This window comes from Chelon labrosus (genome assembly GCF_963514085.1).
Source record: "Chelon labrosus genome assembly, chromosome: 7".
Taxonomy (NCBI): Eukaryota; Metazoa; Chordata; class Actinopteri; order Mugiliformes; family Mugilidae; genus Chelon; species Chelon labrosus.
In genome coordinates this window covers 17,637,751-17,661,045 of record NC_140343.1, presented here as the reverse complement: position 1 = coordinate 17,661,045, position 23,295 = coordinate 17,637,751, and the positions used below count along the sequence as shown (strand labels likewise).

The 23,295-nt window shown below is 41.8% G+C and overlaps 1 protein-coding gene across 3 annotated transcripts; it reads right to left on the bottom strand.

Moving 5' to 3' along the window:
* Nucleotides 1–435: 435 nt before the first annotated feature.
* tjp3 (tight junction protein 3) lies at nucleotides 436–20,542 on the bottom strand. 3 transcript variants are annotated; one of them, XM_084548925.1, is made up of 30 exons: nucleotides 20,258–20,542; nucleotides 11,970–12,026; nucleotides 11,285–11,406; nucleotides 11,041–11,143; nucleotides 10,661–10,949; nucleotides 10,472–10,575; nucleotides 10,175–10,364; nucleotides 9,945–10,020; nucleotides 9,716–9,813; nucleotides 9,473–9,563; nucleotides 9,020–9,199; nucleotides 8,756–8,859; nucleotides 8,262–8,346; nucleotides 7,501–7,577; nucleotides 6,975–7,074; nucleotides 6,175–6,260; nucleotides 5,579–5,651; nucleotides 5,357–5,430; nucleotides 4,949–5,012; nucleotides 4,676–4,832; nucleotides 4,272–4,380; nucleotides 3,966–4,185; nucleotides 3,669–3,874; nucleotides 3,469–3,564; nucleotides 3,282–3,361; nucleotides 2,969–3,179; nucleotides 2,785–2,885; nucleotides 1,732–2,298; nucleotides 1,097–1,155; nucleotides 436–1,012 (listed from the first exon to the last, which is right to left on the bottom strand). In XM_084548925.1, exons 2-30 carry the CDS (start codon nucleotides 12,015–12,017, stop codon nucleotides 892–894), a joined length of 3,891 nt encoding a protein of 1,296 aa, XP_084405051.1. In that variant the 5' UTR covers nucleotides 12,018–12,026; nucleotides 20,258–20,542; the 3' UTR covers nucleotides 436–891. The 3 variants fall into 3 exon arrangements, with proteins under 3 accessions (XP_084405051.1, XP_084405050.1, XP_084405052.1); XM_084548924.1 differs by lacking the exon at nucleotides 20,258–20,542 and adding an exon at nucleotides 15,244–15,914; XM_084548926.1 differs by lacking the exon at nucleotides 20,258–20,542 and adding an exon at nucleotides 12,135–12,441.
* Nucleotides 20,543–23,295: the final 2,753 nt, after the last annotated feature.

Below are 23,295 nucleotides of genomic sequence, written 5' to 3'. Positions count from 1 at the left end.
TTAGGACACCGCAGGGAATGTAATCTATAAGGTTACATGAGATGTAGGGAAGCAAAACAGGCCACAAATAATATGCAAATATGATGTTGATGTTAATGTTTAAAGATGACATGTAAATACCTCCTGTAAGACTTTATATGAATCAAGTATTTAACTTTTAACCGAGATCTGTCCGTTTGCACATCATCATTTTTTTGGTTAGTGCAACTGACTTCATTTCATTGCAATTTCATTTTCGTTTTTGATTGTGTATGCTATGCTGTGTGTCTGTACCTTGCTGTTGCAACAGTGAAGTTTCCCAGTTTGAGATTAATAAAGTATCTATTCATCTATCTATCTATAACATCAACTCATATAAAGTTTTAAAAACAGATTTAGAGCACAGAGACGAGGTGGAAATACTTTTTTTTAAAACCAAAGGAGTCTTTTATAGCGTTTTGTTTATTAAACAGATCCACTCTGAAATCAGGAAAAGATTTTAATGTAGAAAAAAATAAAAGAAAATAAATCAAAATATTTCATAAATGACTGTGTGTTTTTCATGAAAATGACCCATTTGATATGATTTCCAATAACACTACAATTTGAATGTCACAGCAGCATTAACAAGGAGTGGAATGATTTGTTTCACATACTGTTCTTAAATAAAAAAAACAAACACAAAGAGAAATCAGGCACGTTGATCTTAACATGGTGATGTTAAATCTCGTAGCTGTCGTTAAAGGTTGCACTGACGTTCAGCGGTCTCAGCTGTGACACGCCTGAACATGGCCTATTCAGATAAATTAAAAAAAAAATAATAAAAAAATACTAAATAAACAGGAGTTTGTCCAAGGAGTGAACTTGTTTCCATGTCCTCGTCTGAGATCAGCACACTGTAGCTTTAATCCACTAGAGTTCAGTAGCAGGACCCCACTCAAAGTCCTCCGCCTCATCCTCCTCTTCCTCGGAGCTGTCGCTGCCTTGGATCTTTGCGCGTCTGTACTGGACTGCTTCGTGGTGATGTGCTAAGCTGTTGAAAAGAGGGACACGGGGGTCAAAATGGGCAGAGACCCTCAGTCGCTCTGGACTCAGTAGACAGCCAAAGAAGACTTACACAATTAACTGAGGCACTTTCTTTTGTTCTGCTTGTGCCTGTGGCTCTGCCGTGCGAGCCTAAAAACATAGGAAAAAAAGAGTTAAACAAGGATTTATCAAAATACTTTAAAATGACACGTCAGTTTCAACTCAAGTGACTGCAAAACATTCCAGCCAGTCACTGTTTTCAGTAGGAAATACAGACTTTAAGCTGCCTCAACACTATCTATTTACTATAATCAACATGCAAAGTTCAAACTCACAGATCACAGCTCAGAGAGAAAACTAAGAAAGAAGTTCGTCAAACAACAGCAAAAAGAAACTAAGAATTCACAGAATTTACAGCGACTTGGCTGCTCTGGTGTTCAAAACAAAAGCTATCAACCAATGATCCTTTTCACTCAGTGGTTTTGTCTACTTCCTGTTGAGAAGAATCAAGTCTACACCAACTGCACCCACAGAACCGTTGTGACGCAACAACTCCGGCTAAATGAAAAAAAATCTAGTTTTGATTTCATTTTGTAGATGAGTCCCTCTTGTTGCGTTGCTGGATCCATTATAGTGTGGTTTATTCTTTTTGATAGAGATAAATGGGCTTCAACTTATAAAATGCAGGTGCACAACAGTCTTTTAAATGTGAATGAGAGCACAAACCTCCTGTAATCTGTCTTCGATAACAGACAGGCTGGCATGATCTGAGCTCTCTGGCTGCCCCTCAGCATATGAAGGCTCGTGTCGAGTCGAGGGGTCGGGAGCTCTAAAATTTGGTGGTTCATCTGAAGGAGTGGTGGGAGGAATTACATCGAGAGCGCTGAAATCTGAGTCTGTGAAACTGCGATGTGAGGGATCTTCCTCCTCGTCGGCGCTTTGAGGCGGGCTGTACCGCTCCCGGTGGAGCAGCCTGGGCTCAGGTACGTCCATCAGCGGAGGGATTTCTCTGTGAGAATACACGTCATCACGGTCCTCGGGCTCCACGGCGGGACTGTGGTGCCCGTAGGCTGGCTCAGATGACCGGGCTAAAGCAGATCCAGCCACCCTGGAGCCCCGTGGCTGTGAGGCTGCATTCTGACCCGGGTAGGCTTCGTCCAGGTCCTCGTTGTCGGTGTAGGCCTCGTCTGTGAAGGCCTCTCCGTCGGTGTCCTCCAGGTCACTGGCAGCACTGAGGTAATCGGTCTGAGTTTGATCCAGAGCATCTAGATCCTGTTCTCCGCCGCTCTCCAGCTGAACAGAAAGGACAGTGTAATATTAATAAAAATTGAATTTAATTAGTAAGAGAAGATCAACATGAACTGATTTATGTCTTTGTTTTGTTATTAAAATGTATAAAAACACATCCAAGAATATAAACGGTGCAGCTGAACACTTTAACAGTGACCAGGCCACAAGATCTGGATCATAGCTCATAAAAATAAGGCTGTTATTTACTCTCTAATTTACTTTATTTTTTAAATTTCACTCTAACCTGATGATGAAGACCAAGACATTTATTGTCTCTGATCCATAGAGTGATTCATTGACACCATTAAAGTGCGTATAGGAGTAAATTAACTCACTCCTGATCCTTTTTGTGTTGAGATAAGCATTTTAAAAGCTGCATTAATAAAGTACATCTTAAAAGTTTACTAACCACTGAAGAGAAAGTCAATATGAGAAGTTAAATGTGTGTCTGTGTTTGTGTGTGTGTGTGTGAAGAGCTGTGAGTTGTACCGTGACTTCAGACACCCAGACAGGTTTGGACTGCTGGTGGCGGATCTTGTTCTTCAGAGTCTCGTACCAAACATTGGAGCTGGGCTGCAGGTCGACACGCGCTGAAAGTCAGAAGAAACACCACCCGTGAGAAATGAGAAAGGGTAAATAGATGAAACTCTAAAGTGTGTTTAATGATGATTACCTGAGAAAAGGTGGCTGCAGTGTTTCCTCATCTTGAGTGCCTGTGTGTAAAGCCGTCTGGAGCTCTTGTTGGAGCCGGGGCTGTACCTCTGCCTCATGGCCTTCACGTCCTTGCGGCTGTGAGGGTCTAAGAAGATCACCATGGGATGGTACTGAATGTAGTTCAGCCTCTCCACTGCAGTAGGAGTGATGTCCAGCAGAGGGTGCTTATCCTGAGAAGAGAGAAAGTAAAAATCACAGAGTAAATAGAACACAGGAAACAGGGTTTTTATCATAAACTGTTGCTGTAAATATAAATGAGTTTGACTGCTCACCTTCTCTGCTATTCTCCTCACAGTGTCCAGTTTAATAACTGTGGAGCTGCTCTCTGATGCTCCACTGCGAGGAACCATCTCTGGATAATTGCAACAGGAGAGAAAAAAAAAAATGTTTAATGTAAACAGGACATGTATAGAGTAAAAACAGAATCAGATCAGAAAATGTCACAAAGAAGAAACCAACCTGCCGCCTCGTATTCGTCAGGCATCTCTCTGGCCAGCTTGTCCATGGCGATATCATTAAGAGGACCCAGAATGACAATGGGCCGTTTGAAATTAGCTGGGGAAAAAACAAACAATTCATTACTGTCAAAACTCGTTCGACTAGATATGGACTCGTAGTGAGACATAATCACCAACGGTGTGTGAGGACGAGAAACTAACCTTCCCTGAGCAGGACTCTCTCGTAAGCTGGGAATTTGCCCTGGATGGTGAGCTGCAGCAGGTCGTCACGACTCCGTCTGGTGTTCTTCTCGTTCTTTTTGTTCCCTCTGAGCCCCCGTAGTTTCCAGAACTCGGCTCTCGGCCCCGACGGCTGCCTCTCTCCACTTGCCCGCTGGGCCTGCTCTATGCTGGCCAGAGTCTCGGCCCTGTGGGAGAAGATGATCGATATGACAACTGAATCACGGCCTTTGGTTAACCTAGAAATCGGAATCTCTTCTTCGTGTCCTCCTTTCTCACCTGGTCTGGTTGGGGATGGTGCCTTTGTCCATCTCGTGCAGGTCATTCCCCATGCGGATGGCCAGCCAGTGTCCTATCTTCCCACGGTGCATTGTGTCCACCACTCTGAACACCTCTCCTCTGGTGAAGCTCAGATCAATAGGGCCTTCTGCCTCGTGGTCAAAGTGAGTGCGGATGTAGAAGTTGTCTCCCAGATTGGACTTGATGATCTTCTTATAGACTGAAAAGAGTTAGAATCGATAAATCCTGTCACTGGTCGGGATTCAAAGGATGAGATCCTGTGATCTGTTTTTGCCGCACACTTACTGTCCATCTTGTTCTGGGTGCGGATCGCCACCTCTTCTCCCGTCCTGATGTTGAGGAGGAAGTTGGCAGCTTCTTCTCGTGTGAACTGACCAAAATCTATTTTATTCACCTGAACAAAATGAGAGACACGTCTGTTATAGTTTGAGAAGATTTATTTAGAGCCATTTATTTTAACCCGATTCAAGCCAAATGACTTCTGATGACTTTTAGACTGCAAATCATTTAGCACCATGAAGTACAAGATCATGTTCTACAGAGTAAAAACAAAACTATAGAAGTCCTGCATGTAACAATAAATAACACAGACTCTTGGTGACTGAAATTTGAACAGATTTTTAAATGATCTAATTTGATGCTATTTCTAGATCAATATTTAAAATACTGCTTCAACCAAATCAGTTCACCTGCATGATCTGGTCTCCCTCCTTCATTCCCTGTTCAAATGCAGGGCTGTTTGGCTGAACTCCACCTACAAAGATACCGACATCGTTTCCTCCCACCAGCCTCAGACCCAAACTTCGCTCCTTCACAAACGACACAGTGTGCACGTCCGAGCTGTACCTGAGAAGAGACAAAGCAAAGAAATCAGACGACTGGTGCTGGGACTTTACTGGCTCAAAAACATATGTTTATAGCCAGACGAGTCAGTTTAAAACAAAACGAAACACGGCACTCACCCCGGGTTAGATACTGGGTAGGAATCTGGAGGAAGGGAATAGATGGGCTCTTCTTCAGACTTGGCTGGAAGAGATATGGAAATGGTGAAACTCCTTTGTGACAAATTTGATTCAAGATGCACTAAACATATATACATAAAAAAACAAAACAAGCTGAAACAGGTTCAACTGGACTTGCTGGGTTTGTCTGAAGACCAGTTGTTTTTGTTTCAGCTTGTTTTTTTGGATACACTGTGACATGAATAACTAAGAACTTACTAAATAATTAGAAAACCACAAATGCTTTAAGCCTATATTTATCGTATAAGTTATTAAAACAATAAATGAATAAGCTGAAAGTAATCTGAAAACTAAACAGCTATCAAACTCAAAACTCATGCCAGTCTTGTTATTCATTGTGAGCCTTACAGTAGACTGGTGGGTTGCTCTTCGCTGAAATCCCAGACTTGAGGGTGCCGGTTCCATTAGCAGCACGAGGAGCTCTGAGAGGTGGAGAAAACATAATCTGTGATATTAGTCTCGTACGCTTACAACCCCAGAGGAACTGATGGAGGAGAAGAACCTTTTTGTGTCTACATGTTACTGATCTAATGTCAGTTTGCTGAGGTGAGTAGTATCACTCGGCCGTACCTGCGGCGGCTATCCTCGCGCTCAGAGCTCCCAGACCTCCTGAGATGTGAAAGCTGATCTGACTCCGAGGAATCTGAATGACGTAAATAAACAAAGACCGGTCAGGACTCACTCTGGTCTTTCTGCTCCAATACTTAAAGGGGAGGGGGGTTACATCATTCTCTGTCACTGAATGAGGTAACACAATGGTAACTGAGCCTTAGAATGAACTGGGTGTCATTGGATGTTACTGGAAAAATGCTGTATTAAAGCAACATGATTGCATAATGCTAGAATTGGACGATAGCCAGTAGATTCCCCAAATCTGATAAGGCAAACTAAACTTTTCTTACAGCTGCAGCTTCGCGTTAAAAACGTCTAACTGGTAAAACAACTTCAGCCACAGTGAGCTCGTAGATAGAACATAATATCAGATCAGCGCTGCTCACAGAATGATAGAAAACAGTCTATTAATGCCTCATTATTTATTTTGCTGCCGTTACCATCAGTAACTGCAGGTGATGCCAAATAAACCGGGACTGAAATGCTGGAGACACTTTAATCATTAAAGCTCTAATCCGACACACAGACAAGGTGAAGATGAGATCTACACTGACCGTCTGAAGGCGGTCTGGCGGGTGATGGCATGCGACGAGGAGGCTCCTGCTTTAAAGCGACTGACGGGGATTTCTCAGGAAGCACTCTGACAGAAACAGAAGATAAAGTTATTTAAGACGTTGTATTTCACTTGTTAATTAACGAGCAACCTAGTGACAACCAATAACTTCCAAGATATCAAAGTAAAGCATTAAGATGTTCAGCACTTGAGTCAATATGTGATGCAATCTTTGCAGGAAGTCTTGTCATGTGCGCCGGTGTGTACAGAGTGTCCAATGATGAAACAACACTTGTGTTCTGCGTGTTTATTTAGGTTGAGTGCGGATGAACCAGTCCGACATCCTCTCGGTGTAACTTCACACATCTCCACGGTAAAGCAGTAACCTAAAGGTGAACTCCCACACCCCATGTTTACACTCAACACAACAAATACTTCCCGTGTTGTTCAAAAATGTATCGGTTGAATTGTTTTTTTTAAAGTTTAGTTTGAAATATCCTCATGTGTTGTTCCTTATCGTTGTATTAAATATGTTACTGTAAATACCTGCATTGGTGTGAAAGAACATTTTTTTTTTCTGTCAGTCTATGTCTGACTGTGTACTATACTTAGGATAAGTAGAGAGTAAGTTGATCATCATGAATTATTTACTAGACTTTACACTTAATAAGTGACCTGCCCATTATCTGGCTGCACCTTGATCATTTACTATCAACAGACTTCAGGTTTACTGTCAATAGCCCCTCAGGTTAAATTTAGGCCCAGGTGATCGATAACATTAAGCTGTGAGATAACCCTCACCTGTATCGGTTTTTGGCCGTGTCTTCGCTGTCTGTGGAGTTCTTGCGGGGGACGGCGGCGTAACTGGCCTCTGATTCAGAGTCAGAGTGAGCTGTGGAGGCTGAAAGGTTTGATGAAATAAATGAATACTTCAACTCGTTGTTTTGAATACCACTGGACAGAATATTCACTGGATGACAGCTAAAAAAAAAATGTGGTTGATTCTGTTGTAAAAACACAGTATTTAGAAAAACAGGACTCTATCTGCATCTTGTAAATGGACCCTGTTCATGCGAGTTTCAGGTGGGCGCCACCCACAGACGTTCCTGATAAAACATGAACTCTCCCACTTGAGATACTGAGTGGGGAAACGCCTTTAAGGAAACTCTAGAGATCCAGGTGACTTTGTTTTAGCTTTCTTGAACACAATAATACAGAAAACATCCACTTTTTTATTTTTTTTAAAGGTTGGAAATATTTGATTTCAGCAACTACTCTCAACACTAGAAACAGAGACGCTTCAGCTGAGACATTATGTCAGACGCACCGTTCTGTGGTGGGTTGCTGGCAGCGCTCCATCGCGGCGGCTCCACCGGGGCCGCCAGGGACACAGCTGGCAGGACTCTGGAAGAGAAGAGAGGGAGGCGGGAGTGAGGGAAGAGGAAGACAACAGATCTGAGTTATGTTTTGGTGAGGGGGGACCAGTGGCTAATATGATGATTATTGATGAGAGGAGGAGACTGAAATGTTGAATATTCACCTTCTTATCTCTGAGGGAAGCGCTCTCTGTGAAGCTTTGTGACTGATCAGAACTGTTAACGTTAGTGTAGTTATGAGCTCCTTGCTTAGGTCTACTGTAAGTTTTAAACATGCTCCTTAACACATGCAGATTTTCAAGACCTGACTGATGGACGGGGAACTTGTTCAACTGATGTTTGACGCGTCAAGTGATATGTGTCCTCTGTTTAATCAACACTTAGCCACATACAGGAGAGGAACGTGTTCAGTGAAAGTCACTTTTATTTCATTGGTTAACAAGATGTCAGCACACTGGGTACACAGTCAAAAACACAAACCAGGTAAAACAAAATGTGCTACAAAATGAGACTTCAGGCACAAAATGAGTAAATCAATAAAAATCAAAACAGAAAGTTTTAAGGTTAAGAGGTAAATAAAAGCCTATGATTATCTTAGGGTAACAACATGAGAGCCACGCAGTCTGCTCAGTTTCTGGTCCATGAGATGCTGTTGAGTTTCAGGTAGGGGGTTGGGGGTTGGAGGTGGGGTTGGGGCGACCTTCATCTGTACCTGTATCTGCTGAGAGATTCCTGACTGTAGGTAGTGCTGTGCCTCTGAGGAGGCGCTGACGTGTCATCCGACTCAGAATCAGAATCTGGGAAGAAAAGAAAATGACAACGGTTATTAAAATATACAATTATTGTAAAACTCAAGTCTCTATACTTTTGAGTGTGGATTGTAAACTGCCACTGACTGATTAAATTTAACATCCCTTTATTTTGACAGGATATATAATTATGACTGTGTCCAGATAACAGTCAGCTTCTATCAGCTTCCGCTCTGTGTTTTACATGTCACTGCTGGGGCCTTATCTTCTTGCAAAACCATTCATAAACCAAACGTGTTTTTCAGGAGCAGCCTTCGACGTTTGGCTCTGGCCTTAACTTTACACCTGCTCATCAGCAAACACTCAAAGATTAAGTAAATATTGCCAAAGAAGTGTCAAAGTCCGGGACGTGTGTGATCACAAGGAAGCTGGACTGTGTGTGTGTGTGAGTGCTGACCTGGGGGTGGGACTCTCACTGGTGAGTTAACCCTTCGTGGAGGCTCGTGGCGAACAGGGATGGGAGAAGATCTCAGCCCTGCGTGAGGAAGATCAGGAAGAACTCTGCAGGAAAACGGAAAAATAAAAGAGGACAAGAAAGTCAGCAATCTGCCAGGAAAGCTGATCTACTTATATATGTGACTTATTTAAAGATGTAATAATGTACGGTGTATCATAAAGTTCTCCAGTTTAATCTTAGACTTGAACAAAGCAACGTCCGTACTTGTATCTAGAGTCCATACGGGAGCTGTCTCTGGGTGGCGGGGAAACGCTGCGATCAGAGTCTGACTCCGACACGGGCCTGCGGGGCCGAGAGGCGGAGGAGGAGGCCCGAGACGTGGTCCAGTTGTGGTGTACAGGGGAGGACCGGGGATTGGGAAGGGTGGAGATCCCTGACAGAGGTCTACACAAAGAAAGAAATGTTGAAGAAGAATTAAACAACTTTATTTCTATATACAAAGTAACTTAGTCAAAAGTCACACTTAGACGAATGTTATTAAATGTCTTCTGGTCCATGGAAGAGTTGTAACACAATCTGGGTTTGGGTTAAAAGGCCTGAAGTGATTAACACATTACCACAATGTAATGAAAGTTCTATCAATTCTTCAATAAATGATTTTGAGGGTTTCTCTGTTCATTTAAACTTTCAACGTAACAACAAGGAAACTGAACTGACTTGTATTTGCTGGACGGGTCCCTCCTGTCTGGACTTTCTCTCCTCACAGGAGGTGGAGAGGCACTGCGGTCGGACTCCGAGTCAGATGGTGCTGTGGAAACAATATCCATCCAGTCAATAAGGAATGGATTTCAAAGTGATTGTATAACATATATTGTGGATATTTCTACAGGTAACACAATCAACAGATGAACCGTTAATGTGTGGCTCTCTAGAAAGAAAGTGATTATCTGTAGGACCAACCTCTGCGAGAAGCGTAGGTTTTTGCAGGAGGCCGTGACAATGTGGAGCGCACAGGTGATGAGTCCCGGGACTTGGCTGGTGGAGGTTCAGCTCTTGTTCTGAGCGAGAAATATAAGGTTTAATTCAGTGCATTATAAAAAAAAAAAGGGTAGCCATTACAAAATCAAATCTAATGCATAGTGTTCTAATATCTTCTGTAGTAGATAGTACAGAGTGGGGTAATCTGTACCTGCGTGTCCGCCTCTCTCTGTTGGGTTGACGTGATGTTCTGTGAGGGGGCATGTCCTCGTCAATGTCTGAAATGTCTGATTGGACAGAAAATCACTTAAAAAGAAGCCAGAAACTTTGCAGATGGACCCACATTAAATCCTCTGGGTGATTTCTACACTTATTCTTTCCTGTCAGTCCAGCAGCCACACATTTAATCCAGCACCTTTTCTTCTCTAAGTGAATTCTTACCCTCCAGCTCAGAGCTGCTGTCTTTGTAACGTTCATCCGCGCTGTTGGTGGCGCTGTCCGCCACCTCTGGGATGCTGACCAGGAACTTGCGTTCGTCTCTGAGGACTGTCATGGTCAGTTTTCCTCTGCTCTTCTCCACCAGGTGTTTCGTCTCCAGCAGTGATAGGTTCTCAGTCGTCATGCCATTGATCTGCTCACAGCGAACAAATCGATTAATGCAAACAGAGACGACTACAGTCCTCATAAACTGTGTCACTAATTAAATGTAGCTTAAAATACATCTTATAAGATGTTAACCTTGAGGATGAGGTCTCCCTCCTGCAGCGTGCCTTCCTTTGCAGCCAGACCTGTTTCTGTCATGTGCTTGATGAAGATCTGACTGCCCAGCTTCAATCCATACTCTGTCAAAAAATCAGCAAAGAAGTCAGCACTTCATAAAGATAAGTGGTGGGGATTTCCTCTCTTAAATGCAGGGTGAAGTCTTACCATCTGTGACTTTCTTTTTAACCAAAGTAGTTTTAATTGGTTTCTCTGCGGCATTGTTTTGCGGTAGCCTCTTGTATCCCGACGACATTAGTGGTAGCGTGTTTCCGTGGCCGTTACGGTCAGGGGTGGCGCTGCGAGCACGGTAGCGGTTGCCGTCCCTGTTGTCGCTGCCATCAGAGTAGCGTCGTGTTCGTCTGGGAGGGTCCTGGTCCAGCAGGTTGGAGTGGGAGGCCGCCCGCGTCGGTTTGGTAGCAGCTGGGATCTGGATCTTACGAGGGCGTTTCAGCGTCTGGAGAAGATGAAGAAGAGATGATATTTTAGAGAAACAGTCGATCATTAACAGGACAAAGATTAGAAGCTGCTGCTTTGTCCATACTCACTATGTTTGCCGTCTTGCCACTAGACTTGAGGGTGTGAATGGTGAAGTTAGAGTGAACGTTGTCCATAGATACTCCGTTTACCATGACAATTTGGTCTTTGGTGCTGCAAGGCACAAGAAGACACACATGAACCTTGTTGTTAAGTATGCACACCTTCCAGGTAAATTTACACATGCATGCAGGCGAGTGGTCATGTGTCTTTTTAAGTAAAGAGTCTTCCTACAGTCATGTGATACCAACTTACAAGAGTCGCCCCATGGCAGGTCCATTTGGCAGCACGTCCGACACCACCACAGCTGTATCCCCGTTGTCGTGAGGCTTGTCCTTGCCTCCTGATAAGGCAAAACCAAAGCCCAGTTTGGGATCCTGCCATTTTGACACAGAGAGAGAGAGAGAGAGAGAGAGAGAGAGAGAGATGAAAAAAAAAAATGGAGATGACACAGAAAGAAAATGACAGGCGGCAGAGAAAGAATGCAAGGAAGTAGGTGGGTGGAGTGTGAGCATGTGTGGGAGATGCAGTAGAGAGATAGAGGGAGACAGAGCGCATTCCAGCGGCGTTGAGTATGAGGCAGGATCGTGAAGAGCTGGCTGGTGCCGTGGGGTGCAGCAGGGTGTGTCGCTCTGAATTCCTGATGAAGTCCGTGAAACTGAGAGGTCTGAAGCACGGTGCAGATCTATCCCTGAAAGCCCCTCGCAACAACACCCTCAGCAACCACACCGATACTTCCCTTGAGCCATACGTCGAGGCTTCCTCTTCCACAATTGTGTAACCGACGACAAACCAAACAGCACTAATGCAGATACACTGTCTCCGTGTTTAACTTTAGTTGACGGAAAAAATCTTACGAGTCTAAAACAGTTAAAAAACGTGGCCTGAACATAACCCTTCACTCATTCATCATCTGATCATTAAACAAACATCCACTTACTTTGGTCAGTGTTATTGTGTGTTGCTCCCATATTGTTAACTCCTCCATGCCGGGTTTCTGTAAAGAAAAGCACAGCAACAAGCATGAAATTAACACAGCAAATTAATATTTCAATCTGAAAATATGATGATTTATTAATCCAGTCATATGATCCGGGGCCCTTACAAGGAGGACGGTTGAGCCTGAGCCGACCAGAAAGACTGTGTGTGTACGTACAACTCAACCTGATCTCAGCGTGTTCGCACCTGTCACAATCCTGCCTGACCGGTGTGGAGGAGGGGCTACCTGGTATGTGACTGCATACAGTACGTCTCTGTGGCCCTAACAACAACAACATCTGGGGCTTGTTCAAAAATAATGTATGGAGGGAAACAGAAGCTGCAAATAACAACTACTGCCACTAACACATAATTTGACTGTGCGTTCTTGTTTGGTCTTTAAAATAACTGTGGAGGAATACCAGCCGTTTGTTTGTCTTCAAATGTCTTCTAAAAGTCCAAAACCCAGTAATAAATAAATAATTATTCAGTTTCTCCTTCTATAACAAAGAAAAGCCTTCCTGACATTTGAGCGGTGTAACAAGTGAATGTTTGTCTTTCGTTTTCTGTTGTTCGATTAATTGACTGAGACAAATATATTTCCTTTTCCAGTGACGCAGACACGCCTGCTTTTCACAACTTGTTTCTATGCCTGACTCTTTGTAAACAGTCGAATCACTCCACCCCAGGGATTTAGTGAAATTGTAGAGCATTTATCAACAGTCATACAGTCTTATGTATACTAGTTTTGAAGCGTGTTACTTTTATAAAACACTTGGTTAACGGATATTTGTACGTACAATAACATTTGAACCTCTATGCCTTGACTTTTTACCTTCAATTTTAAAATCACACTACACTGGTTACATGCTCCAATATTTCTACATTTCTATGAAGTTACTTTTGATGGGTAAGATTTACAAAACGAACAAATGAACACACCTCACTTTTACTTGGTGGCCAACGTGGCAACATGCCTCTCGTGATTTGCATTTTCCACATACTGGGGCTTTTTAAAAACAAGCAAAACCAAGTCACGGCTGGTCCTAGACTATATCTTATACACCAATGATGACACAGTTACACTACGAACAAGTAAAGCTGGATACTCATACTGTTGTAATCATCAGTTGTCATCAAAAACAGGTCCGAAAGCCACACGAGTACGAGGCTCTGACAGACTGACACACGTACTACTTTTAGGAAATTCATTGAGAACAAACTCCTGCTGAATCTCCTATGACCTGTCACACCTTAACACATCACCTACATGTGCAATATGAATGACTTTATTCTGCCATTTCAAATGATGAATTATTTTATTTGGTACTATTATATTTATAAAAAAAACAATAAAAACTTTATTGAGGAATAGAAATCTCCCACTGGATCACCACAAAACGGTCTGGTGAGTAACTCAAAGTGCAGGCGTACAGAGATAGACCTGTGAACAGTGGACCATTTGTTTGACTAAGTTAATCATAAACCTGAGTATATAAAAAAACGCACCGCCTGACCTGATTACTCAAATAAAAGCAGGTCACGGATTTTCAGACTTGATTCCAAGCTACCATCTAAATCTCACCAAACACTGATACTCAAGCTGTTATCGTTTGATATTTGCAGTTTCAGCTACAAGCCAATGTGAGAAGAGCAACTACACGACTGAAAGGCTACTCAGTCTGTTAATCTGAAAACACCGGTTGTACAGAAGAATTAAGCAGAGAGTCCTTGAACATTCAGCCCCTTAACCGTGGATAATAAATCAGGAATCGCTGAAGTAACAACTCAAAGGAAGAGCAAAGAGCAAACGAGACCGTAAAACAACTTGTCCCTCTGAGGAAACAGAAGAGGAGGACATCTCTGTTGCAACACTAAGCTGCTACTCAAAAAGTTCAGTTACAGCACAGTGACGATATCAGCTGTCAAACTTTAACGCTGGATTAGAGTCACAGTGATGTGATGAATGTGAAATAGTAGACCAGAAAGTCACTACTAAAATATTCCTCTGAAAGATGAAAGGCAAAAAATCAGTCATGGAAATTTCCTGGACATATGCTGATTTAAAGTAAAAAGGGATTTATTTGTCATTATACAATTGTACCACGATTTTGCATGGTCGGATTGGAGGGTTAGTCCTGAGACGCTGCGACCAAGCATGACATCACTGTGGGCCAACCCTGACCCGGCGCCTAGCATCCATGTTTTTTTTTTTTTTTTTTTTTTAACAAACACAAAAAGGTCCTCTCTATAGATATAATTTGCAGACATAATGCCATATCTTCATCTCACATAATTTATATTTCTCCATACACAATATATACAAAGAGGAGAGGAATAAAAATAGAAGGACCAGAAAAAACTACGTAAACAAAACAAACAAACAAACACAGTTAAACCACACAAAGCAGGTTAGGCCATGGATCACAAAATAAAAAGAACAGCCACAACAATAATAATAACAATAAAATGAATGTACATAAATAATAATCTGGATAAATGGGAACAGCATCAATAACTCATGGTATCTAGGCACTCAGCGCATCAGTCATCCTCGAAATATTACATACCCTGCTGACTGCGATCCACCAGACCCTTCAACACAATGGTCACCAGTCTGCTACCAATATATTTCAAAAAGGAGGATCAGATCTTATAAAAGGTCTCCATCTCAGATCTAGCCCTAGAAGTCAGATACTCCATCGGTATATTACCAAAAATAATCAGCATCCATGTTTTTTAATGATGGTGGGAGGACACCGGTACGCCCTGTGGAAACCCACGCAAACACGGGGAGAACATGCAAACTCCGGGGATTTGACCCGAGCACCTTCTTGTTGTGAGGCACCAGTGGTAACCACTGTTCCACTGTGCAATTACAGAATTAAACCAGTCACAAATGTGACGCCTCATTGGATCATGTTGTGACAAACTGAGAAACTACTGCATGGACAGCAAACTACACAGTACAAATCTAATGTGACATACCAAATAAAAATTTTATCCAGAAGTAACAAATGCCAACAGAGAGCTGGCAGTGATTTGCAGTTTATTTAGTGGTGTACGCCCATGATCGTTCTTCAGGGTTTCACCTTGCCAGCTCTAAATAACACTAAGCTAAGAGTTCAAACATATCACTAACAATTCCTACCCTTGTTAATTTTTAACAGCTATGTTTAGACAAAAACAGGTCGACTGTAAGATCACGAATGCTTTGTGTGTCGATCTGCACTCACCGTTTGGTCTGTGAACCTCACTTCCATTTCCCACTGAGACTTCCAACCAGAACAAAAACACCTGCGGCCTCCAGCGCTCAATGAACAGCCAGCTCTTTATGCTCCATATGCTACCAACAAAACGATCACAGATCCACAGTTGTCCAGCTCAAGAAACTTTCCTGCTCACACCAGCTCTGTGCGGATGGTGGCTAAGGTCCAGCAGTAACCTGATCCTGCTGTTGAAATTATTTGTAATATGACCAGCTGTGGTGTTTCTCTCTCAGCGGGGAGAGAAGACAAAAAAAAACCATCTAGGAGCAGCCTCACCTGCAGAGCGCTCCTCCCCCTCCAGCCTTTGCCCACTTTCATAGATACTCTCTGGTGGCCTTTAATGAGCCCGGATTTAAGGTGGAGCTGCACTACCACCAACCCCCGACAAATCAGAACACAGAAGCACCTTAAATGCAACAGGTATTGTTATGTGACGGTTAAAAACGTGTTGAAGTAATACTAGTGAGAGGCAAATTTCAGTAGTCACTGATTCCTTGACATAGATAGTTCAAAGTTAGCTGCTTTCAAATCAGACACAATACTACTCACTAATATTACACCGTATAAACTTACATACTCTGCCACTGCACTCCAATCCTTCAGACTGAATTTTACAATGCAAAACCCTTCATGTTTTATGCAAAGCTTTGCACACATATGCGTCAACAGTCCACATCTGTGGGTCTAAAAATAAACAGTCTGCCTCCTTTTTTTTTTTACCCAAGTTAAAGCAATGATCATATAATCTGTAAAATCACACTGTTACACATTTAATCTTGGTATTTTTCTTTCATCATGTAAATATTCTATAATTAGTTTGAGTTAATGTCTTGTGCTGTATGTATTCTTTCTGTTATTTATATATGTGGGTTTCAGATTGTCTAATGCAGCGGTATCACATTAACTGAAGCCAAAACTGATACGTCAATACTTGAGTATATACTTGAGTGAATACTTGAGAAATATACAAAAACAATCGATCTAATATTTAAATGTGTGAAGCCTTTTTTGTTCTACTTTGTTAGGTGTGTTAAGTTATCTCAACTAAGATATTAAATAAAGTTCTGTAAACAAAAGAGAACATTTAAGAAGAGAAAGAGAGAGAGGGAGAGTCCTTCTGAAGTCATATCACTGCTGCATTATAGTAAACACAAAGAGTGACTACAAACTGATCTAGTGAAACAAAAATAAATTAAGACACACACAGTATATGCTGGTAGCATGACACAATACGCTGCAGTACTGTACTATCTATTCACTTACAGGCACCACCAGCAGTGGCGGTGGAGGCTCCGACGGCACCGAGCCAAAATGTTTCAGCATTTTGAGCCGCTGCGTCAGATTCATGACGATAACAGCGCTGTGATCCTCTTCTCCTAAAGAAAACACCTGCTGACCGACTCAGTCACAAAAATCTCCAGTGGGTGGTGGTCAGTGAAGGACCTTGTAGTCTGTATCTCAGTCACACATGATCACTGATGTGAGTCCTCCAAAGATAAAACAAGCCACAGAAAGAGGCTTTCAACGAAAATAACAAACTTTCATTCTCTGCTCCCAACCAGCGTGTCCATCACTCCATGGTTGCGTTCGGTATCCTCAATGATTCCCTTTGTGACGAGTTCATGGAGTCAAACATTTCCTCTTGCTCCAACTGTCAGTGGTATGTGTGTGTCTTGGTTAACTTTCCCACAGGACAGTAGCAGGTCCCAGGCTGCTGGCTGAGTTTCAGGCTGCTGGGTGCTATGGTTACGTTTGAGGAATGAGAGCGCTGGGCTGTTAATAATTGACGGGGTGTTTGCTACACTATAGGTCTGCTAGCTCTGAGTAAAGCTTCCTGGGTTCCTACAGAGGCTCTGTTGTGTCTAAGGATCAGGAAATAGCACTGTGGAAACAGAGCGCTCTAAAGCTATCTCTGCTTTGTTGTTAATGTTTATGCATGCCCCAAAGAATGGGCATGCAGCCATCCTATTCTGTTTGACTCCGACTGTCAGTGTCCAGCTTTCGTCAAGGCCATATTATATAGCTAATCACTTCCTGACATAAAGAGCTTTCAGTCACAGAACAATGTGAATAATAAAACTTACAGCAGCATAAGTGATGCAAGATCCTGGCTTGGGTTCAGCCAGGTGTAACAGCCGGCCTCAGGTCAGCCAGAACTCACCCAGTGGTGAATTATTAATTGATCTGAAGAAAACAGAGCTCAAACAGCAACTACTACTGTAACTACAAACAAGCACTCAGCAAAGGTGTGTCCCTCCCATGTAGGTAAATACTCACTCCTTCCTGGCTCAGAGGCTGTTCGGCACTAGAGTCACCTCTTTCGTTTTCGAGCTAAGGCCACTCCTGCTGCACGTCCGACATGCAAACTACCAACTCTCCTCCTGCGCACCTGCAGGTTGGCCAACAGCTTCACCAAAAATACTGACGCCTTCTTTTAATATGAGGTCAAACTAAAACTCCTCCACAGTCACATCATTCAAATAAGCTACTCTGATAAATATTAGCGACAGGGGAGTGCTTGTATGTACATATGTATGCAAGTATGAGCCATGAATGTACTTCAACATACTGTGATTAGAGGCGGCAAAAATGAGGAATAACACAACTTCTCTGAGTCAATATAGATCTTAGCAGAACAAATACTCCAGAAACTGACAGAGCCCACAGAGTGACTGTAATTACAAAGGCCGGGGCTTTGTAGCTTGTAACTTAAGGCATGTTATCAGCAGTGTGTAAACACCTACTTTATAGCTACCTGAACTCATATACTAACGGCTTCACTTTGAGTTATTTGATACATGTTGGGACGTTATAAATAAAACTATAAAGAAAAAACATTAAAATCTCCATTGCTGTTTATAAGGAGGCAATCGTTCCTTTAATATCTGTATGTCAATGTTTCAAATCAATAAAAAACACTTTAGCATCAATGTCAGGTATGTAATTTGCTGGAATAAGGAAATATACATCAGGCTGTTTATTAAATGTACTCAAACACAGCGCAGCCTATAATAAATACTATATATTGTGAACAGTCACACACACTAATATTTTGTTGGACCACCTTTAACTTTGATTACAGCACACATGCTGTTTCATTGTTTCGATAAGCTTCTGCAATGTCACCAGATTTATTTCCATCCAGTGTTGCATTAATTTTTCACCAAGATCTTGTATTGATGATGGGAGAGTCTGACCACTGAACAAAGCCTTCGCCAGCACAGAGAAGATTCCAAAGATTCTCAATGGGGTTAAGGTCTGGACTCTGTGGTGGTCAATCCATGTGTGAAAATGATGTCTCATGCTCCCTGAACCACTCTTTCACAATCTAAGCCCCATGAATCCTGTCAAAAAATCCATTAATGGAATAACCTGGTCATTCAGTATATTCAGGTAGTCAGCTGACCTCATTCTTTGGACACATAATGTTGCTGAACCTAGACCTGAGCAACTGCAGCAACCCCAGATCATAGCACTGCCCCCACAGGCTTGTACAGTAGACACTAGGCATGATGGGTGCATCACTTCATCTGCCTCTCTTCTTACCCTGATGCCCCCATCACTCTGGAACAGGGTAAATCTGGACTCATCAGACCACATGACCTTCTTCCATTGCTCCAGAGTCCAATCTTTATGCTCCTTAGCAAATTGAAGCCTTTTTTTTTTTCCAGTTAGCCTCACTGATTAGTGGTTTTCTTACTTTCTTACACTATCCTTTCAGTTTTTAATAATGCGTTGGACAGTTCTTAACCCAGTAGTAGTTTCTTCAACCTCCTTAGATGTTTTCTCTGCTTGATACATGCCAATGATTTGACTCTTCTCAAACATCTTTTCCACGATCACAGGATGTGTCTTTAGACATGGTTGTTTAAGAAATGAGAAGCTACTCATTGCATCAGCTGGGGTTAAATAACTTGTTGCCACCTGAACGATAATCTCCCATGCAATAATTATCCAATAGGAGGCTTGTACCTATTTGCTTAGTTAAATCCAGATGGCAACTTTTATTTTTTTTTTTCACCAGGCAGTGTACATCAGCCACAGAAGTTACTCTTAAAGGAAGTTTGATGGTGTCTGATACAGCTGGTGGCTTCCTTACATAACTGTCCTCCACTGCCAGATGTTCTTATCAGTTTAATACCTGTGTGTGCTCGGAAACCAAAAATAATTTACTTGCAGCAATATTAGGCAGCTACATAGCGTTTCTAACGTTACAATTACATATATGTAGAAACTTTCAGCACTGATCTAGACATTCAGGATGTCAACATGAAACGTCGTTCATGTAACTGAACTTTCCAGACCAGCGAGGCCTTATAGTGCTAATGGCTTTCTGCCATTCCTAATCACACAGTGTATCAGTAAATACACTGACTGGAATCAAAGACTTCCCCTTTGACTCCAAAGACGCAACAGTTTGGGAATGCAGCCGAAACTATTGTGAAACACAGTGGCAGGCAGGTAGAAACTTGCATGGTGTGGCAGAACCAGTAGGGTGAGGAATAAGAAAGTGGGGCTTACAGCTGACAGTCACCATCCCACCAACACACAAAGTAAATGCTACAGCTAGCTGACAAACTCTGTTAAATGTCCAGCATATTGTGTTAGCCTCAGGACAAAATAAGCTAATTAACACACAGTGAAAACAACCACACCTGACATATATCTTTAATTACTCAAAGTGAACTTAAGAAAAAAAAAAATAAATAATAAAGTCTATCAGCTGTTAAACCTTCAGTCCAGTGTTGAGCTATTAACTTGTAAATGTTAATTTCTTGGCCAGCAGCTATTTTTATTTTTATTTTTATAACTGTTGTCAAACTTACACAAACATATAAAGTTTCATTTTCTTATATAACAGGTGACACATGCTTCAGCGTTTCTCTTGAACTTCACCTTCCTGTCCACAGGCTGTGGACTGACAGACACATTTTGACCGCGTCTGTACCACATAAAGAGAGACAGAAATAAACTAACGTACCTGTAAACTTCCTCTCTGCGGCTTGTCGCGTATGTCTTTCACTCTCAGACGACTCGTCCAAGCTCAACAATCCTCACGAGAAAAGCTCTTTAAAGTCTCACTGTCTCGACTTGACCGTGTGGGTGGTTGGAAAAGTTTCTTCTAAATCTCCCTGAACTCAGGTGGGGGGCGTGGCTTAAACTGCACGACGTACAGGTGAGTTTCGCAACGTCATCACGCGACTGTGGCCTTCACGGCAGGAAGTTTGTCCTCCTCTTAAATAAGTCCCCCGCCCAGTTTTGGTTGTGATATGCGATATATTTGACTGAACGCCAAATGAATGAGTAATCGCCTGTTTGTTGCCTTTCATGTAAGTGGCAGAATTTTCTTTCTTTCTTTATTTTTTTGTAGATATTGTATTGATTGTAAGTATAGGAAGTATATAATCATAAAAGTCTAAACAATATACATAATAGTGGGTACATTTCTCCATGCTCTGTGGGATTGTCCCTTAATAAAGCCTTTTTGGAAGGCAGTGCTGCAAAAGTTTGAAAGCTGGCTCAGACAACCCCTGCCAGAATCCCCACAACTGTGCTTGTTGGGGGATACATCTCAAATGCTACCTAACCTTGCTAAGTCAGAAGCTGGTGTAATGGTAACAGGTTTCATGGTAGCAGCTAGAATTATTCTGCGTAAGTGGAAGAGCCCACATAGACCAGAGGTTGCAGAATGGCTCAAACTTATGAGAGACAGCCGCTTTCGAACTTATGATTGGGAGGGTACAGAATAATCCAAGCAGAAATAGCCAAGCATGGCTGTATTTTGATTACAGCATTGGTACAAAAGATACTAGTGAAAGTAATGAATAAGTGTATATGGGTATACATGTATAGTTGTAATTGTGTGTGTAATGAGGAAAGGGGTGCTGCGAGGGTTCATGTGAGCTGCCTTTAATTTTTTATTTTTTTTATATATATATGTGTTGTGTAGGTATGGGATGTTTTGTGACATACCTGTGAATTTTGTGTTTGTGAAATTGTAAAATTAATAAAAACTTTAATGACAAAAAAAAACAATATACATAATAGGAAGTACAAACTGTACAGATAAGGTTTTAGTAGGCTACTGTATTTTCTTCCTTAATTGTATTTTGTCCACATGCTTTATTAAGGGAACTTTTGATTAAAAACATTTCCCCATCACTATAACAATTTGCAGCCTACAGAGCAACTGGAACGTGAAATAAGCTTTCTGACAATGTTGGAAGTGTCTATTTGCATGATTTCAAGATGGCTCCTTGTCTTGTTCTACATTGTACAGACTCCACACCACTACAAATTACATGTTCAAATTGGATGTTTAAGGTGACATATAGCTACTGGCCATTTCTACAGGAAGTGCGACTCAAAATAATTTCAGCAGCAGGACCAGGCCCCGTATTCCTAAAGATTCTGAGAATCCCCTCAGAGAGCTCCTAACTTAACTTAGCCTAAAAATTCCTAACTAGGAGTCTTAGCTTTGGAGTGATTCCAGAAAATTCTTAGAGAACTCTGAGCAAGGAATGGACAGAAGCTCTTGTCTTAGTGAGGAGGTGTGGTTGACCCCGTTGCTAGGTATGAGTCATCATTTCAGAAGGTGTGATTGGTTGATCCTAAAAGCTAGATAACAGTACAGTTTTGGTGATAATGGGCCTAGAATGGACCGTCAAATCAATAGACTTCATAACAGAATCTAATCTCTATGAAGACTGTGGAATTATAAATAATACTTTACATAAAAATAAATAAGTAGTACTTTAAAAATTATCCTATAAAATGTGTGATTAAACTCAGGCCCACTTGCACAGTATTCACATGCTGATACTTCTAGTTATTTGCTTCCATTCATTTACCATGCTGGTCATTTTTGTCCTTCATCCATTTGGTTTTAACAAGGTTAAAATGTTTCAGCTTTCATCAGTTTCTGTGATTGCCAACCGGCCTAGAAGAATCAGTGTTGGCTGGCGTTCAAATCTTCCACAAACCGAACAGCAATGGAGAAGAAATGAAGTAGGAAACCCAACTGGACAGAGGAACTGTGTTTGCTTCTGGCTCAATTGGTCAATGAGAATAAAAGTGTTCTGAGACGTAGATTTGGCCCCAAGTCATCACTGCTGCATTGTTGCATTTTTTTTTCATTTTTCCTGTTGCTAAATACCTCAGTGTTGTGATGACTTTCATTTCCGGTGATATTGCGATTGTAACAAGCTTGATTGTGATTCAGTGTTTGGAGAATATCTCTCCTGCCTCTTCTTTCAGTCATTTTATCCTCTGCTTCAGAAACTCTTAAGCCTCCTAAAAGTCCTCCTCCCTGCTCTTAACAGATCTCACCTTAGGAGTTCTCATAAGAGCTAAGATTCTTTAGGAATATCTTTTATCTTTACCAGGATCTACTTTTAACTTTGAGGGGAAATTTTAAGAAAACATCATGATTCTAAGAATTTTCTTAGAATTTGGCCACTAGGAGCAACTCTTTGCACTAAGAATCTTTAGGAATACGGGCCCAGATTTCTGCTGGACCTCAGCCACCATCCGCATAGAGCTGATCTGAGCAGAAAAGTTTCTTGAGCTGGAAAACTGTGGATCTGTGATTGTTTTGCTTGTAGCATATGAAACATAAAGAACTGGCTGTTCATTGAGCGATGTAGAGGACTCTACAGCAATACATATACTGGCCATTTCCACAGGAAGTGTGCCTCCTAGGGGCCTCATGTCCAACGGTAATTAATCCACAGTTACTGCAGCACATCATTGTCATGAAGGCAATATTTGTGGGTGTCTGCTGAGCACAAATATTTGTAGAATAATTCAGCTTGACGTAAGCTCTTCAGTTTATTTCCTAAAAATAAAGAGCGACGTCACACGTGCTTACATCAGCGATAAATCTGCAGAGGTTCAAATAAAGGCCTTTGTGGGCAACCCAGACGAACAGACGAGACTCGGCTTCAGCAATCTTCAAGTTTTTATTTGTTTACAAAGTTAAGATTGCAATTTCATATAGTCCTTCCTTTAATGAGTAGA

What these genes read in the sequence shown, in the direction of transcription:
- tjp3 (XM_084548924.1), bottom strand. Translation starts at nt 15,270, where the DNA reads ATGGAAGTGAGGTTCACAGACCAAACG. An exon ending in ACGGCCAAAAACCGATACAG is followed by an intron (nt 6,261 to 6,974) that starts GTGAGGGTTATC and finishes TGTTTCTGTCAG; the next exon opens with AGTGCTTCCTGAGAAATCCC. An exon ending in TGAGGAGAATAGCAGAGAAG is followed by an intron (nt 3,180 to 3,281) that starts GTGAGCAGTCAA and finishes CTCTCTTCTCAG; the next exon opens with GATAAGCACCCTCTGCTGGA.